At 50.8% G+C, this 19,378-nt stretch overlaps 1 protein-coding gene across 1 annotated transcript in view; it reads right to left on the bottom strand.

Moving 5' to 3' along the window:
• PLXNA2 (plexin A2) overlaps window positions 1-17,416 on the bottom strand; it is a 154,283-nt gene extending 136,867 nt beyond the window's left edge. The window contains exons 1-2 of the mRNA XM_075722534.1: window positions 16,229-17,416; window positions 14,411-14,593 (exon numbers count right to left, since the gene is read on the bottom strand). Of these exons, the coding sequence (XP_075578649.1) occupies window positions 14,411-14,593; window positions 16,229-17,416 (1,371 nt within the window). The remainder of the gene's footprint in view (window positions 1-14,410; window positions 14,594-16,228) is intronic.
• Between the last annotated feature and the right edge of the window lie 1,962 nt (window positions 17,417-19,378).

The raw sequence follows: 19,378 nt of genomic DNA, 5'->3' as shown, positions 1-19,378 counted from the left end.
GAGTGAGAGTGAGAAACACTCCTGGGCTGAGATAAGAACAGTTTAATAATGGAAATAAAGTAAAATGGTAATGATAATAGTAACAATAAAATAATAATAACAATACACAAAGCAAGTGATGCCCAATGCAATTGCTCACCACCCGCCGACCGATGCCCAGCCAGTTCCCAGCAGCGATCGCTGCTCCCCGGCCAACCCCCCCAGTTTCCATACTGCCCATGACGCCGTATGGTATGGAATGGCCCTTGGGGCAGTTGGGATCAACTGTCCTGGCTGTGCCCCCTCCCAGCTCCTTGTGCCCCTGGCAGAGCCTGGGAAGCTGAAAAGTCCTTGACTGGCATAAGCAGGACTCAGCAACAACTAAAAACATCAGCGTGTTATCAACATTCTTCTCCTACTAAATCCAAACCACAGCACTATGCCTGCTACTAGGAAGAAAATTAACTCTGTCCCAGCCGAAACCAGGACACCCAGACCGAAGGGCGTGGGTGAAGGTCCCAGGAGGACGATCAAGTCCTACTCGTGCCTTCGGGCCTGGAAATGCGCTTCCTTCAGCCAGGGCACAGCCTGGGTCCTCTGCCATTTTACTGCAGGTGAAAAAGCGCATTTGGCTGTTGTTGCTCTACAGGGGTGAGAACAACCCGCTGCTGCGGCAGAGCGGGGAAGGAGCGGCGCAAGGCTGTGCAGAAGCAAGCTCAGGCGGGATGGCCGTGCCCGGCACAGCGCATTTGTCTGGGTTCGGACGCAGAAATGCCATAGCCCGTCAAGGCTGAGATGTACCCCGCGTCCCCAGCACTTCCTGCCTGAGAAGACACAGAGCAGGAGCTGCCACCAAACTGCACATTAAACACCGAACACCGTGAGCATCACACACAGTTCCCCCTGCCTTGTGCTATCAGAGCTATCGCCCCACGCCAACAGCAACCCCTGATGATTTTACCACTTCCCTGCAGAGCAGAACTGCTTGGCAGGGTGCTAAGAGTAAGTGCAGGGTGGTGGTGATGAAATGCAAGAGCTCAGCCGTTCGCTTGCATTTTACATTTCGGGAAACTATATGCACCGGCAAGTAGTCAAGACGGATGCTGTGTGATGGAGCAGCAGCACCCGCTCCCATCCCTGCAGCCCTGTGCTCGCACCCAGCACCCCACAGCATCCTCACGCCTCCAGCCATCACTCGGCTTTCAGATTTACCTCCCCCACCTCCCAAATACAGCCAAACACATCTTGCCCTTTGCCTGCCCTTCTGCCTGCCCTCCCTCCCCCATGATACAAAAGGTCAGTTTTGAAATTCAGGGGTCAGGAGGAAGAAATGTAGCGGGGTCAGGGGTGAGAGAAGCAGAGAGGGGAGGAATTTCACCTCTCCGATCATTTGCTTCCATGAATCAGCAGCCGCAGAGCTCCTGCCAGGCGCGGGGTGCTGGCTCGACCCGGGCAGTGCGGCGGGGGCTCGCGGGGCAGAGGACGGCGCTCCCCTCCCGCAGCCCTGGACAGAGCGGCACAGCAGCCCCTGCTCTCCCGCGGGCTTCTCTCCTTTTTCTGGGGGGTTAGCCCAAGCTTATCAAGATGCCAGATTCATCAGTTCCTGAATTTGATCTTTTAGATGCTGATATTTCTTAACTTCCTCTGCTGCTGCATCCACCAAAGATGTTGGTTTACTCTCAGACCCAGCTGCGATGTCTACTGCTAGTGCCTGATCTCCTTTAGCGAATACCAGGTCGGGCTTATATAGCTCATTTTGTTCATCTTTCAGCAGCAGCTCCTGGAATACTACCCATTCCTTCTTTTTGGCCACCTCCGCCAATAATTCACGTAGTTGGTTACGTCTCTTAATCCTAGCATCCTGTACCACTGGGCCAGTATCCGATAATATGCGAACAGGTCTCACTCTCTGCCTGACAACATCAACGAGATTTAAGTCTCTTGCCTGCCCCTTGCTAAAAATTCTCTTGTGGGGTTAGACATTAGCTCTCGGCTGTAACGCCTTGATGAGCTCTCCGTGGGGAATGCCTCTATAGCATCCAAGCCAGTTGTTACTGATTTTATCCTTCTCATAGTTGGAAATTCCACAGCCCTGGGATACCAGCTTAGTCCAGTTCACAAATCCCTGTTTTCACCAGTTACAGGGGCTTGCAAAGATGACTTTTGGAGCAGGCATCTCCCATTCCAAGGCTGGTTCCTCACCCCCTAATTCCCCTGATACCACCATAACCACTCTCAGGTCCCAAATATATGGAATTTTATCCTTATCTCCTGCTGCTGCAATCCACAATCTTTCAAATTCCTTCTCAATGCCTTCCTGCCGAACGACCGCTTTTATTGTCTCGCCCAAAGACTGCGCAATTCTGTGTGGTCTTCGAGCCTGTACATTGGCAATCAAACCCGAGAGCCTGGTAATACCTAAACCTCCATCCCAGGTGCTGGAATACAGGATGGCACCACAAGTACTTGCCAGAAGATGCAGCCATTCCTTGACAGCCGCTCAAATTGCCAAGTCAACGGTTTTTAGGTACGTTGCTTTCACGTCGGCTTGGCCTGCCAAGTAGATCAGTCACGGAATAGTATATCCTTTCAAGATGTCAACTTTCTGAAATGGCTTTAAGGCAGCCTTCCCAAGTCGTTGTAACCATCCCTTCACTTTCTCCAGTAGTGGAGGGAGTTTGGCTCACGCTGCCTCTTTGCAAGCAGGGTCTGGAGTGAATAAATACATCAGCCCACGTTGCTTAGGTCATCACTTATGCCCTAAACACTAGCTTTTGCGTTTGGGTTTTTTTTTTTTTTCCCCTTTAACCTACATTATCGCACATCCTCACTATCTGGCAGGCATCTCCATTAGCTCTCATTTTCAAAACTGCTTCTCCTGCTCCCTAAACTCTACAGCCAGAGCCAGTCACTTTGGGAAACCCTGGGAAGATTCCTCCCTGCTTGGGGATCTTACACCGGCCCCTTTCTGCTGAAAAGGTACTGCCGACAGCTACGCACAGGAGGAAACGAAGGCACCGAGCATCCCAACCGGCTTACGAGATGGCTTAAAGAGAGCGGAGAGCAAGGGATGAACACAGAGCTGTAACATCCCTCTCTGGAGCACGGGGAATGCAGCGGCTGCCTCCCTGGGAGATGATCCATTGCTGTACACATGTCCCTGAGCCAGTGTGGATCCAATCATGCCCAGGAGAGAGGGCAGCCCTATTTCAAGGGAAGGTAGAGATCTCTGGCTGAGGAAGCACAGCTGCAATTGGGGAATATGCTGCGAGAGCAAAAAAATCCTGTTTTCATGTAAATGTCCCTAATAATGAAAGAGTGAATGAAGCAAGCAACACATACAAACAAGAAATAGTACATTTGTGCTAGAGAAGCAGAAATGATTCTAAAAAGAGAGCTTTATCAACATTTTCCAGAAGGCATTGGCTGTTCTTTAATGCTCCTCAAGGAATAACACATTGATCCTGCTGAACCCGGGCTGCCCGGTGCCTCTGATCACAGGTGTCTTAACCATCCCAGTCTTGATGCAGCACACTTCAACCTGTACCTTCCAGATTATTCCAATTATTTATTTCTCAATAACAAGACCAAGTTCCCAATGTGAAAGGCCCTGCACAAAAAAGCATGAAAAGAAAAACAGAGGGTCAGCCTGCTGTCCTTTGGCTTCAAAGCTCTGCAGAATGATTTAGCCCAAATACACTCAAGAGGTGCAATTGGTCTGAGTCAGAAGAAAGGAGAAGGTGGGAGGAGGGGACTCTGGGTTTATTCCAACTCTGCCATTTACTAATTTAAGCATATAAGACCAGAATAGCCCCTTCAATTCTGCGTGCTCACTTGCATTTGTGGAACCAAGTCTCTCAGAGTGGGAAGCTTTAAGAGCATCAGGCAAAAAGCATCAAAGAAACTCAGAACTGAAAGCAGGCAAAAGGATGCTGTTTTTCCACTAATAAGCCACTGGCTGCAGGATGACTAGCAAAAGCAAACATCGCATTAGTCAGCCAAATGTTAACTCAGAGCTGCGAGGTTGCAGGCTGCGAACACTCCCAGCCGCTCGGGAAGGTAAGTGCTCCCAGCTGGAGGCACAGCAATGTTTATTTGAAAGACCTTGTCTTACCCCAGTGTCTCCTCCTCACCCTTTTTTCTTTAGTTTGAGCAGCTCAAGGGACCGACTCTTGTTCTTTCCAACTAACAGGGATCTCAGGATTGGCATCCTCTCCAAGCAGCAAATGCAAATCGCTCTCCAAGTTAGTGGCAATGACCAACTTAACAGGCCCCACTGCTTTTAATGAGCTGATGAGGGGGAGGAAGAGGCAAGGCGAACAATTACCACCTACAGTCGTGGCAGCGCTTTGTGCTGCCTGACTTGCACGCTTTACGGGATGCTCAGGCTGGTTTGCCTAAGGCCTGCAGGCAGGTTTATGAGATTAAAGCCAGGCACACAATAAATAATTTAGCAGCTTACCACAAAAAAAAAAAAAAAATCCCGCACTGTATAATAGCTAGGCTGTATGATGTGTACATTCATTTTAAATGCACATCACTTTCATCTGCATGTATCTATCTGATGCAAAGACATGTAACCGAGCCAGAAGGAACAACTGGGAAAGGTGACAGGGTCCCCGGCTGAGGTGCAGGCAGGGGACGATGGGACAAATGCTGCCGAAGCCACTTACTAATTATTGCAGGCCTGCCCGTGCTGCTGCCTGCACTCTCCTGTTTGCATGCGTGTGTCGGAGGCACCTTACACCCTCGCTCAGCCAATTACTCCTCCACCGTCCTCCCGTGGTCCCCGCAGGCTGCCCGGTAGGGACCAGCAGTGGCTGGCGGCAGCTGCCCTCAGCTCAGCGCTGACCGGGAGCGCAAAGCCCTGTGCAAACCCCACGGGACCGACAGCTTCTGGTGACGCAGCGGGCAGCTGCGGCCCTGCCGAGCATCGGCCCCTCTTTCGGCGGGGTCGCACGGCGTTTGCGGTGCGGCAGCACCTCAAGGCTGGCAGCAGGCCCTGGGGCACAGGACTGGGAAAAGGCTTGTAATTTATAGACAAGGGACGGATGCACAGGGAAACCTATCCATAAAGGAGAGCTGTCTGACGGATGGGACTCACCGCCACGTCGCCTTGGTCGCCGGCCAGACCTTTCTGTGACCAGACTGCAGATCCCTCTCAGCGTCCTCACGGCTCACTGAGCCCCAGGTGGGATATGGCCACGCACAGGGGTGTAAATCACAATGTGCAAATTCAAGTTATAGAGCAGAAAATTGCAAGCTTGAGTAACGTATTCAATGTCAGCTCAATAAAACCAGTGGTTAACATGAGAACAACAACGCAAGCATCCTTACCCTCACAGTACCAGCCCATTTCTCTCCCCCAGCCACTAGATACAGCTCCCTCCCTGCCTGATTAGCATCATCTGAGATTTTTTTTTTTTGAGGCACACCTGATGAATGACCATCATCTTCCAGCCTACAGTTAAGGTGACAGCAGGGAAAAAAAAAACCACCACCGAAACCTAAGCGCATGGAAAAACTGAACGCGTCAGACCCTCGGACAGCGTGCATGCAGCGGGGGTGGCTGGGAGAGGAGCCAGGAGTTGCTACCATTGCTGGTAATAAGCAGCAGTCACATTTAGACTCAGTATTTTGCTGCTCTTTTTGTCCAAGTCACAGCCAGGAAAGCCTATAGCCTCACCACCCACCCTGGGGAGCTCCTCCGGTGCAAAATTCCGCTGGGCTCTGCACTCCCCAGCCCCCGGGAGCTCCCTGCCGTGCGCAGGGGTTTATCTCCCTCCTTTATTGCTCAGGCTGGGCTGCCCGCAAAGAGCTCCCTGAAGGCCTGAGCAATGTAGGCATCTGCCTGTCCATGCATCTCGGCAGAAATGAGAAGAGGGTAATAAAAGGCAGGGGGAGGTGGGGAGACTATGCATCATAACAGGCGTAATGGACTCATGCTAATATAGAGACTGGCCGCATCCAATCCACGCCTGCCTGGCACATTCATAAATATCAGGCAGACGTTCAAGTGATGGATTTGCCTTCCCAAACCATGCAGTATTTTACAGCCCCGCTAACGCTGTCGTTGCCCTGGCCGGCAGCAAATAGCAACCGTAACAACAATGGGTAGTAAACTTGATTGTGGGATTGAGGAAATATTAAAGGCAGCATCAGTCAGATGCACAAGGGAAAGCCTAACAGCAAGTCCCATCACAAGCCACGGCAGCACTGCTTTTGCAGGGCATTTCGCTCCCCGATTTTCCCCAAATCCCAACCTATTTGCAGCAGCAGCAGCACAGGGGCCATGCCAGCACGCGGGATTCTTCCTGCAGATTCCCCCATCCCTCCCAGCACATTTGCGTTTTCCACATTTCTTTTTTTGCCTCAAGGAGGCATTTAGAGAAGCAACATAGCATGGTCTTCTCACAGTATTTCTTGCCACCCAGGGATTTAAGATCTTACAAATGGACCAAAACTCATGTTATTTTGACCTCTGAGGATTTTAAAAGCCTGCAGATAAATATATATATAGTAAAGAAAGCATGAACTTCTTGACTCATAAATAGAAAGGCAGGAGTCTAACACCGCCCTACCCCCCCAAAAAAACAACATCATCCAGAACGCAGCAACTTCTTCAGATTTACACTCAGAAGAAAGCAGGGGACAGTCTGAAAAACTAACATGAATTCACAAAATAGTTTGGTATTTCCTGATATTTGTCCACCAAGATTACTTCGAGAAGAAATGCATTACTGAACTAGATGAAAATGTAGCTCTGCTTCTAGCATGAAACGGAGGAGGAATAACTTCTGCCTCACTTCATGCTCATAAAGGAGATAATACCTCTTCTTATAAAAGGTGTGGGGATTAATTATCTTCTAAATATGTTAAAGAAAAAAAAACCATACGCACACAAGGGGGAAGGGGGGTTGGGCTCGATGATCTCTCAAGGTCCCTTCCAACCCAAAGCATTCTATGATTCTATTTCCCAATAGTTACTTTGGTAACTAGTCCCAAAGGGCTGATGCAGCTCAAAATTCCCTTTACCCTCACGTGTGCCTCTCTGAGCTTTATTCCTCCCTGCATAAAAACCCAAGAGCACTAGGAAAGGCAAGACATGAGACATTTTTCTGGTTTAAGACTCTGTGCACCTAAGGAAGGCACCAAGAGAGACTTCGTGTCAGACCTCCGAGGACGCTGCCCGTGCCGAGGGCAGCGCAGGAGCAGGAGGCAGGGAAAGCCCAGCAGCACCTGGAGCCACCGAGTCCTCCTGCTCCTGGGAAAGGAGCAGGAAACGTCCCGTGGGCATCGCCAGCAGAATTTGCCCTGCACTCCTGATGTTTGAGACAATCAATAAGAGCGTTGGACAGGGAGTGCCAGGACCAGATCCCAGAGGTGAATCTACACAAAGAGCTCGTCAAGAGAAACCCCGTTCAGCACGAGGAGCCCCTTGCCTTCGGGGCGCTGGTTGCTGCCGGTGGAGCTGGTGAGATCTGAGGCAGGCTGCTTGTCATGCAGAAGGCTGTCCAGCCACTTGCAGTCTTTACTAGCTCCACTTCGTTTGGAAGCAAATAAAATGTAATTGTTGCACTCAAAAATTTCAAGCTGATTTTTCAAGGTGCCCAAACCTGAGTAAGAACCAGAGTCATCGCCATCTCATGAGCCAAAAACCAGATTAAAGCAGAGTCTGAGCCCACCTGGCTCCATGTCACATAGCATTTCCTAAACACCTGCCCCTTAGCTCTCCAGCAGCTATAAAAATACATCCCAATTTCTCTTTTTTTCTTATTTTACTTGCTTTGCCAGGCAACAGATAACAGAACTAGAGAAGTAATGTTAGGAGAAAAGGAGGCCAATTTTGTGCCTTTAAGAGGGGGTAGGGACATTCCTGAACTGCTCAAAACCAGAGTCTAGAGGGACTTGGCAGCTCTGCCCCTTCTCCAACCCTGAAACACGCACGTTAGCGCTCTCCTTCGGCTTCGATCACTTTTCCTATTCCCTTGCACAAATTCCAATTAATAAGTAAGACTCCAACTTCTGCCTACTAACAATAAATGTAAGGGACCATCGGGCATTTTGGGAACACATTTCTGGGGTCACAGTTTGACAGCACCCTTTTTACACAGATGGAAGGAACCAAAAGGGAATTACTGTCAGAGGCTGGAAAAATCCTTGTTTAGGGAGAAAAAGAATCCCAGCTTCTCTGACCGTACCAGAGGAAATCACCAGCAATACAGTACCAAATAAATACCCCCTTATTTCACATCCTAGGGCAAGAAACAGAGACTTGTTTCTCAGACCTTTCAATTAAACATCATCTTCAGTCAAGCAAGAGTCATCTGCCATCTTACACCTCTGCTGGGACACAGAGGTCCGCACTCCGAGGGTGATGGATTGATCGCTGAGTCAGCAAAGCACCCGACCTCACAACCCTTAGCTAAAACCAGGCACCTCCTTTGGAAGGCGTCTGCAAACGGATGATTTTCATCTGTTCAATAACAGCCTGATGTCCTCTTGGCTCCTCTACACACTGATGCAACTGACTTTTTCCTGAAGTGCTACGGAATGCGTGCGGGGGCGATAATTAAGGATAAATTAAAAGGATGAGATAACCATCCACAGAATGAAGTCAGATAAGGACAGGTTCGGACGTATATTTCATTGTGAAAGACCCATTTTATTCCCACTAATAGAACAAATTAAATCAGCCAAGCTGAATAAAACTATCACATACCAAGACGTAACAACACACTTAAAGTTCGCCTTTCCCCTGACTGCGTAATCCAATCCGTTATCGCTGTCCCTTGCAAAAGCAGAGGCTCGCCATCGCTGAAAGCAAGGACAGACATTACGCACCATGCGTTCAGGCATTCAACAGGTAAACAGGAATGCATTCCCAATCACGAAAACTAGTTACAGCACTATGTAATTTTCTGCAGCACTTCTCTAGACAGATCCCAAGCAGCTCTTCACGGGTGACCTTGCATGCCAGAATTGATTCAAGCCATGTACAGCACAGCCACCGTTGGGACAGCGTGTTACAGGAATTCAGAACAATGCCTGACACCCATTTATCCAGGAGGATGGGGTGTGAATTGAGATGCACACGCTATCCTTCACCTCAGGGCATCTGAAATAACCAAACTTGGGTTCTTGCCTGTAGCACCAAAGTTTACACTGAAGACAGACAATGCAGAGCTTCCTTTGTAGAAGCAACCCCTGGACGCAGAGCCCAGCTGTCAGACCTAGCCTGGGCAGCTCTAATACACCTGCACCGAGAAGCATGCCCCACACCTCCGAGCATCTTCAAGCACACAGATCAAAGCCTTATCGCCACCCAAGCAACTCAGTGCTGGGTGAAAACCAGGTACAACGTCATCGTTGCTGCATTTCCCCGGGAGCCATCGCACGTGCCATGCAGGAGCGTACCCAGCTCATGTGAACATGGGTGAGGGATGGCCAGGCTGCAGGCTCCCACTGCAGGAACTGCATTTTTCCTACAGCAAGCATAAACAGCGTGATGGTAAAATAATACATAGACAGCACGCTGTCAGACATAGAAGAGACATTTATTTATTCTTGATCACAAACAATGTCCTCCATTGACAAGCTGAATGAAGGGCACTTCACTGATTTATTAGATCTAATAAGAAACACGCCTCTTGGGATGAAATACAAGATTGATTTTTAGTGGTGAGCCATGCTGCTATCCCAGCCGCTGCGCTCAGCCTGATGAGATGAAACCGGGCACACACAGGGACAGAGAGAGTTGAAACAGCATTGGGTCGGAGAAATAAATGGAAAGATTTGCACAAGGAAGGGGACCTGAAATGGAAACAAGGCTTGCAAGAGCAGCCCTTCAAACTGAGGGTTACTCTCTTCTTCCTGCAGTCCTTCTCTCCCACTAAGTCTATGTATCTTGAGAAGAGCTGCAAACTACTAGGAAGTTTAAGGGCAACTCCAGTGCAGTTCTTGGGAAACCTCCAAGTCAGACCCTTCCCATGCATCTGCCTTTCAGAGGAGCCCCTCTAAATATAGCAAGTATAATTTTCACATCAGTCTCAGCATCTAACAGGCAAACCACATTAGCTGAGTTCCGTGGATGCCGTTTTCCATCAGGAAAAAGACAACTAGCACAGCAGTGCTTAGCTTGAGGCCCTATTAATAGCAGTCCTAATTATATGGCTGCAAATTTAATTCATAGCAATGATTAGTGTCAAAATCAAAGGCATCACACATCAATATTGATGGAATTGTATGAAGCCCATAAACAGAACAAGCAAGCCGACACATCTCCCCCCAGCAGTTAGTTGCTATTAACCATTGTATTAATGTCTCTTCTAATTTTGCTCGATGAAAATTGTTTTATTACAGGAATCCACCATTCTGAACGATTAAGTCTCTAACATGATCCCCTTCCCCCTCGCTCCCCCAGCCACGAAGCCGAGACGCTTTGGAAGGAGAGCCAGACTACCAAGCTGCGGGGAGAACTGCATCCCACGTACCTGTGCTTTATCCGAAAGGTCACGGCATCATCAGCACATTTGCCTTTCACCCACTTAGATAAAACTGCTGAGGAGCAGTAGTTCTGCAAAGGAACGGGCTGCCGGGGAGCAGGCGGGGGGCGTCGCGGGGCGCAGCCGTTTCGTACGGTACATGCACCGAGCGCACGAGTGCCCTGCCCGAGGCATGCCCCACGTACAGGCAGATTGCAACGAGAGGCAGCGGGCTGGCCGAGACAGCGCTATGTGAGAAAATTCCTCCTCCAGCACCGAGTTTTGGTGGAGAATAGATCCATCGATTCATCCTTCTCCCCCTTCAATAGTAACGGGGGACAGACGATGCACTCAGCGTGTCACCAGCTGTGCGAGGAGCAGCTGGCCAGTCCAGGGCAGTCACAGCAGGTACAAGCACACCCTCAACCCCAAACTCAAACCCTGGCCCCAGCAAAAGCTCTGGTTCCCTGCAGGAAAGATGCCAAGTTCATTGCCAACTGACATATCTGATATTATTGACTTATTTGTCAGCAGCTCCGGCACCAACACCCCTCCGGCGCAGCATGGCTGTGCCATACTCACAGCCGGGCTGTGCCGACTCCGCAGGTGACCTGCCCAGGCTGCCCGCACCGGCCAGACCCCGCGGGGCTCCCAAACCTGCAAAGCTCAGCCTGGGAAAGCTGCCAGCCTCGCCACGGGGCTCCGCACCGCTCCCAAGCGGGCAGAAAGCTTCTCTCCTTCCTTTACACATCAGCCAGTGCTGGCTGCTGAAAGGAGCAAAGAGGGACTTCAGATGCGCCCAGGAAACAGAGAAGGGGTTAGAGCTAGCAAAGACGGGGCTGTAGCAGAAAAGTGCAGGCAGGGGCACGGGGACCTTCAGCACCCAGCTCCTTTGGAGGAGCAGCAGCCGCCGCTCTCCCAGGGAACGCCGCACGAGGCAGCTAGGTGAACAGCTAATGGGAAGAAGGACATCAGTGAGATAACGCAGCATTTTCAGTAATGAATTCTCACTGGGGAAGCACAGACAAATTTGAAAGATTTCAGAGCTGGCTCCCTGACTTCTTTCCTCTAGCTACACAAAAGTGTCTTCTTTGAAACCCCAGACTGAGCCACCAGCTTGTTTCCAAAGTAAATCAACAGCTGTGGGAGAGGGAATAGGTGTGACGTAGCTTTCAGACATTAATTAAGTAGATATGCAAAGTGGCGAGCTGGAGGAGAAAAGGCGTCTATCTGTAAATCTCTGGCACTTACAGAGATGCGTACATTTTTGCCATCCTCATTTCACATATGGGGAAGAAGAGATATGGAAACAGTCCTGAGCACTCATTGACTTCAAGACACGTCTGGTCTTGGAACACGCACAAAAACTGGAGACAGCCTGTTAACTTCCCACCGGGTCTGCAACGCCTGCTCTGCAGCGAGTCTCCCAAGAGCCCCACAGTTCAATGCAAAGCTGCTTCCTACGCTTCGTGTGACCTCTCTTAGGCCATGTAAAAGATAATCCCACATGTCAAATGAGAAAAGATTTACTAAAGTTGTGGATGGGACCGCAAGATAGAGAACACCACCGTTCCCAGCCCCGCGCAGCAGAGGACGGGACAGCGACCACTCCAGCTGATGCTAAGAGGAGGCATAGGTCTCCTCAGCTGCAGACAACTCCGATACATGCTAAATCGGGGCGCTTGGCAGATGCCCTGAAAGGCTGACTGTAGTGAATGCCTGGAATGAATTTGCTCAAGAGATAAACGAATTTTCTCAGCGCCTAGTTACCACTGGCTCAAACACAGGTAAAACGTGAAGGATTCCCCCAGCCCTCCTTCCTCATCTCCCCCAGCCCTGCCCGGCCGCCTGACTTCTGGAGTGAATGAGCATGAACAGATCAACCTCGCACCACAAAGGTAGGTGTTCAGTGTAGAACAGCACAAGGAATTAACCCATGCTAGAAAGACTGCTTCTTCTGTAATCCTACGTAATTAATGGGATGCGGCAGTAAATACCTAGCGCGCAGGCACAAGCTGTTTGCTTTAACTGCCTCTAAATGAGGCACTGCCCCTGTCCCCCCAAAACACTGCGAACAGCAAGCACCGGGCTGCATGGCTGGCTTGAAGCTTGATAGCGTATGCACTTGCAACATGCTGAGGACACCTCTCCCAGCCGTTTAGCCAGAAAAATCCCAGCGCTCCCATGTGCCGTGGCGGGTGGGGCGGGCAGGGAGGAGAGGGGCTCTGCTTTACAAGCCCACTCTCCCCCATGTTCAAAATTGCCCCTCTGACACTCGAGAGGCACCAGGGAGGCACCTAATTTACTAGTGCTCAGCACTTGTAAAGTGCTGAATGAATATTAATGAACTGATGTAATTAAAATGATGCAGACATTCAAGTGTAGTATCTGCCTGTCCTTGTATCTTCCTGGGTAGATGATGAAGAAATTCCCTGCTGCTTAAGGACACAAAAAATTAACAGCCTGCTGTTGATTACATTTGTTAACTCTTTCCCTGGTACAAAGAAGCAGCATCTGCATTTAGGGGGTTCACCGAATGCTATCATTTCTACCTTAGGTTAATTTGAAGGATTCTCAGCTTTCCAGAGCAGCACCTCTAAGGCTGGTTTTTCTGCAGCTGGATCTGGCTTCTGCAGACACTGATGAGCTGCCTTCCAGTTGCATCTCCACCTCTGAAGACCAGCGGGAGGTGTGGCAGGGTGAGAGGGTGTTCCCCTCCGCTTACACACCCCAAGGCCATTTCCACACTCATTTCAAATACGCAACTCCTGAGAGAAGACTAGTGAGGACCACGCTCAAATGTACGACTGGGCCTGACCAGCCCTTGCACACTACTTACTGAAGAGCGGTTCAGAAGATAGAGAAAGGAAAATCCCAGTTCGACTTCAAAATCCCAAAACCCACCAGAGCCCCCCCACCCCTGTGCTGGGGGAGGAAGCCAGCGGGAGCATCTCTTTGCCCTGGGCAACTAGCCCCAGCGTTTGTGATGCAGAGGTCGAGGAATGTTATCTCCCAGGGCTGATCAATCATCCAACTGTCAGAGGGAAGAGCAGCAGGTAAGAGGCAGAGAGAAGCAGGAGGACTCTGCCCTGAGGCTTGGTTTCCAAAAGCAGCCAAGTTAACCCATTCCTACCTCTCCATGACCAACTGTCCTGCCACCATCAGCAATTTTGCCATGACCGAAAGCTTTCTAACTCATGGTCTTCTACACAAGTTGGAGAAAGACTGCTGGGAAACAACTCAAAACTATTGCAAAATTTCTATCAGCATGTCAAAAAGAAGGAAAGATCTGAGACCTTGCTGAGGTTCACTCGAGCTCAGAGATTGCAAGCCAAGCTCCTCACTTGTCTCTAATCAGGCTGACCCATTATTGCCCTGATAATTTCTGCATCAGCACCACAAAACGCGCACACACCATAGTTTACTGAATGACAAAATGCAAAAAACCCCAGACTAACAACAGGGTAACGCTGTAAAATATACAGGCAGGCGGTGCACGCAAGAGCTGGCACGGCGCTGAGACCTGCGTTACCCTGCTGCTGAAGGAAGTCGCTGGCTGGAAGCACAGGAAGGTGCCCCCAGCCCGTGCAAAGGGATGCGCTGGAGCCATAACGCGGCAGAGCAACGGGAACTGCGTGGCCTCGTGTGGTCCGTTTTCCTGGACCAGGCTGCAGCAGTTTCCGCTGCACCTTTCCCAAGGCTTTGGCGCTTCTCTGCTTCAAAAGAAACCACAACACCACTCTGTGCTAACAGTGCTGATGGATGAACTTTGCCTCACCAATGCAAGGCTCTCTGTGACCCAAACCCTGCGATTTTTGCTCCTGACTGGCTCCCAGTTTCACGCTGGGAAATATCTGCGAGACACAGCAGCAGCTACGCACATCAGAGACTCCCAAGAGAGATGAGAAATGGATCCTGGCTCTCCGAAGCCACAGAAATAAGCTTACCTTCTTCAGCTTGCCAGTCTTAGTCCCCACGAACACCACGCTGTAGCTGTTGTAGACGTAGGAAGCAACAGAAGTCATCCGGTCCCGGCTCGAGGTGAAGAGCGTCACCCCATCCACCGGCGTCAAGCCTCCCAGGGGCTGGTTGATGTCGAGGCCGCAGAAATTGTCATCAATGGGGACTGGCTGGAAAGACGAGGGGTTTGGGCAGCTGTGAGTGAAACGCAAAGCACACGGCAGCCCCACGCACCCGGGCTCAGGCAGAGGGGAGCTGACAGCAGGCTGGGAGCCACCACCACGCAACCCCCCCACCCAGGGACCCTGCCAGCTTCAGCCACCCCCTGCAATGGCTTGTTCCCTTGACTGCCCGAGGCCAAGACACTCTGCAGCTGCTCCAGAATGTGTCTGGACAGGGCTGAGGAGGAACCTTAAGTCCAAAAGACACTTTCACTCAATTTTTAAATCCATAAGGTTTCTCATGGGTTTATCCCTGCTGCATGGCTATGCAGAAACACCCTCCTCCACTCATTTCACCTCTTCTCAGCCTGATTTCCAGAGGTGCCAAGTAGTATACGCAGCAAGGTGCTCAGCATCCCCACATCAGCAAGGGTTCCCCCTGAAGCCCACGCAAGCCCTGCTGCTGACAGTTCACAGCGGTGCTGGCACTGCCGCGCATGGGGTGGGACGGGCTCGGGTCAGTCAGCAGCCAGAGGACAGCCGGACACGGCGGATCCCACGCCGTGAGAGGAGAGGGTGCTGCTGTTCGCTCCTGTCGGGAGCGGCCACATCCGTCTGGCACAACCAGCCCAGCTCCAGGGCAGAGTTAAACCTTCCCCGCGTGAACACGGGGCTGGTAGAAAGCACCAGCCTGGCTGTCCTGGAAAGGTGGATGATCACACAGGGAACAGCCTCCGGCAACATAAACCACCCGAGTGCTAAGTGAGAAGACGCACTCTTGCTCGTTCCACTGCCCAGATGTGCACTCTCCTACAAACCACCTCTCTGTGCCTCAGTTTCCTTTCTACAACACAGGGAATATGGATGCTGGCTTCTCCCTGCAACATCGCTTGCCACAGGTAAAGGAAAATCATTCTGTCAACAGCTAAGTATTATTAAGCCGTATCAGCTGAGATTGCTCATGTGAATTCCTATGTGGCATAGGTGACATGGGTGGCCACTCGCCATCACACTGACTGCAATCCATTTATTTTCCACAAGGGACATTAACTACCAAATGCTCAGGCACATCTAGCTGCAGCTGTGATGGGATGACTCTCCCCCATGCAAGCCAGTGCTCAACCTTCTCTTCACCTTCCTTCTTTCTTTTCATTTAACTCACATTTCTCCTTTTCCAGTAGCCAAACTCAATATGCTTGGCAAAAGAAGGCCCCAGGGATTCCCAAGTCAGCCCAGGAAAAATGTACATGTGCATCAAGATTAAAGAAATCAGCTGAATAAAAATACAAAAGACACACCTGTCATTTGTATTTATCTTGTTAGTTTGTTGATACCACCCTCCTGCTCAGGGAAGGGCGAGAGCCTTCCTCCAGCTTCCAGAGCCCGAGGTTGGGAACAGCAAACACTTCCAGCAAGTTGCACACCTTTATTCATCTGCTTTAATGCTACCCCTTCCCTTCGTTGTCATCACTGTCTGATAACAACAGGGATTAAAGAGAAAAAGGACTACTGTGTCTGCCCCGTGTTCAAGGAAACTGAGGCACAGAAAAATCAATTCCTATTCTGCAAGCCCGTGTGCCATAGGGCCAGGCATCGATACCGGTTCTCAAGAGCTACCACGGCCAACAGCTGGATCATCCTCACCGCTTTAGTGCACTGGACATCCTTCCCCAGCAGCCAGTTGAGCTCCAGGTTGCCTTCCCCCTGGTAGCAGGACTGCAGGCGGTCCTTGATCTGAGCGTTGATGGTGCGAATGGGGAAGACACAGAGTGCAGAGTCATCGGGTGGCTGATGGTACTGCTTCTGTCCCTTGGAGAAAATGGCAAAGAGGACATCCTCCTGGGCCGTGATATTGAGGGACTTGGCCAGCACCTCTCCTGGCTTGGAGAGGTACGCTGCTTGCAGGAGGCGGTACTCCGTGTCCCCCTTGACGCAGCCAAAGGGCAGAGAGACATAGGAGTGGAATTTGGGGTCATCTTTGCAGAGACGGACGATGCGAGACGTGTAAAAGAGATCGCTGGCAGAGTTGATGGAGACACCCTCTGGGGTCTCTGGCTGGACAGTCAAAAAATAGACAAAGTTGCCACTGGCAAAACCATAGATGTAGAAGATGTCAAAGTGCGAAACGAGGGCCAAGGTATCTGAGGGGATTTTGATGAGGGATGAGACAAAGTCACTGTGGAGCTCATAATCCAACATTGCTGATGACTCTGGGTCCCGAGGAAGTTTGCGGCTGGAGAGGGTGGGGAAATAATCCTGCTTCCCATCCACCGCTGTGCCAATGAAGAGCTTCCCATCTTCACCTTCCGAGCGCACGATCACACCATACATTGTGCCCGTCTTGTTGACGCTGGAGAGGTAGTGCTCCTTTTTGTGCGAGGGCTCTACCAAGATGAAGAGGTCATCCAGGCGCAGCAGCTTGCAGACCCCCTGGTAGAGGCTGCCACAAGCCAGCAGCCGGTTCTCAGAGTAGTCAATGATCAGCAGCTTGTTGACATTGTTGGTGAGGGTGAGGATCTCGCTGCATGGCTGCACGATGAGGGGTGGGTAGCAGGATTTGTTGTCCTCCTCAGGACCAGTTTTATGAGCCACCAAAATGGTCAAGTTACCCGAAAGCTTATAAACCCTGTTGATAGCTCCAACATAGACTGCCCCAGTGCCTTGGTGGACAGTCAGGTGGTTGAACGTCCAGTCCCGGTTCTCAGAGTGGAAAGTGCTGAACAAGGCATTGCTGGACACATTTCGGGAGAGCAATGCCAGGAAGAGACAGAGCAAAGCCACCGACCAGCCATCGGAGTCTGGTACCCGAGGCCAGTTCTTCCTCTGATCCATCCTGGGAAAGGCAAACTTTGCGTCCCCCGCGTGTGTCCTGTGCTCCAGCAGCGTCCCTCACATGGTTCTGGGGAAAGAAAAGAAACACGCAGAGCAAAGAATTAGATCCAGTGTGCCCTGCAGATAAAATTCAAAGGAGGCTTTCTAATTACACAGTCCTTGAGATAAAGTGAGGATGTCTCTAAGCCCAACAAGAATTAAGCAGGTCTCCTAACTTATTGGTAAACAGTTCAGGCTTGATGTTTTGCCACTTGGTTCAGCCTCTGCGTGTTAATTTGTTATGTGGTTTAGCTGTTTATAATGTTTATAATGTTTATAATGTTTATAATGCTCAGCCATGGGATAATCAGCTTCAGCCCAAGACAAAGCCCGCAGCTCACACACCCAACCATCAATCTGCAGTCTTGGCTAAAAGGACGCCTCCTGCAGGGTATGTTGTTGGAAGCAACAGAGGAAACGAGGTGTTTTCTTCCTTCAAATCCTCTATGATTTAATTTGAAACCTGAGGAAGAAGTCTCATGCAGGCAAGTTCATTGAGCATACGCACACCAAAGCTGCCAGCATCTCCCCTCCACCCCTTCCCAGAGCCAGAAGTACCTCTGCGGGTGCTTTTCAGGCAGAAGCTTCTCACAGCCTTCACAAGGTACTTTACTGCTGAAAAGCAGCTGCCACCTGGGTGGGGGCACATGGTCAGATCAGCAACCCAACACTGCCAGCAGCACCACGTGCAGGGCAGAGACTACCAATCTGGGAGCCTTGGACAAATCTCCTGCTCTAACAAAACTTCCAGGTGGTGATTAAAACCTACACAAAGCAACAGCTTTGGACGCTGGGTCCAGAAGACCTGATGCCAACCAAATTGCCCATACACCCTTCCCGATAGCTCTCCGGATAACAGTCAGAAGTAGAGTCTCCTTCCACTACGTTTTCACCCATCCGGACAATGCGAGATAAGACTTGAGCTGGAGACCTCTGGCCAAAATCTATGTGGGAATGAGGAGTGGAAGACAGACAGGTTGGTTTGTTGTTTGTTTTATTTTTGTGGGTGCTCCCAAAGCACCTAGACCTCATTCAGGCCTGAGAGATGGCTGGAGCCCCGCTGATCGCCAGCCCCATCCTCCCCACTTGCGGCTGTCATGCTGAATTAGGAATCACCAGGCTGGAATTTCCTTAGGAAATGGGTGCTCGCCTCCGAGAGGCTCCAGCTGTGAGAGGCATGTTTACATCAGAGCTTTCCATCCGCCCTTCCGGACAGCGCGCACACGCATGCAGACACAGTAGGTGTTGAAGAGGACCCTTGTAGCCCTCTGCCTGCTCCACCTCATCACCTAGCACCTCTGCTGAGACGGCAGACTCCCCTAGCAAAAATATGAACATTAAAGACAATCCAAATCCATGTATTTCCATGTCTGTCTCATCTAAGTGGGGGTCCAGCTTGGACCATCCCACGCAGGAGGTATCAGCTCAGTTCCCAGCTCAGCCCCAGGCTTCCAGCACCACCTCAGGCTCCCACAAAGCAGCTGGAAGTGATGCCAGCCGAGCACCCTGCAAGGCAGCAAGGACCCAGCTCAGCGGAGCTGTGGGGCCAGCAGAACACTCCGAGACGGGTACCATGTAAGGGCCCTGAGAGCATCCCCACACTGGTGCTCTGTACCTCCCTTGTCACCACAGACATGCCTGGAGGTCACCGGATTGTGTCTCATCCTTGTTATCTCCAGACCTGACCATGACTTGTGCTCCTGGCTTGACCTCAGCCTTGCTCATCACCACGGAAGTGTCTGACCACCTAGACTCAAAAAACCACCACAAAGTTCTCCTTTATCCCAAATTATGCATTCCTTACGCACTCCAGGCTGGACGATCAAAGGAACCATTTCAGCCTGCCTTGGGGAGAGATGTTCTCGACCCCCTCACAGCACCACAGGGTCACATCAGCTCTGGTAAGAGGCTGAGGACGAGCTG

The sequence above is a fragment of the Pelecanus crispus genome, chromosome 17 (assembly GCF_030463565.1).
Source record: "Pelecanus crispus isolate bPelCri1 chromosome 17, bPelCri1.pri, whole genome shotgun sequence".
Classification (NCBI taxonomy): domain Eukaryota; kingdom Metazoa; phylum Chordata; class Aves; order Pelecaniformes; family Pelecanidae; genus Pelecanus; species Pelecanus crispus.
This window is presented reverse-complemented; position numbering and strand designations above follow the sequence as displayed.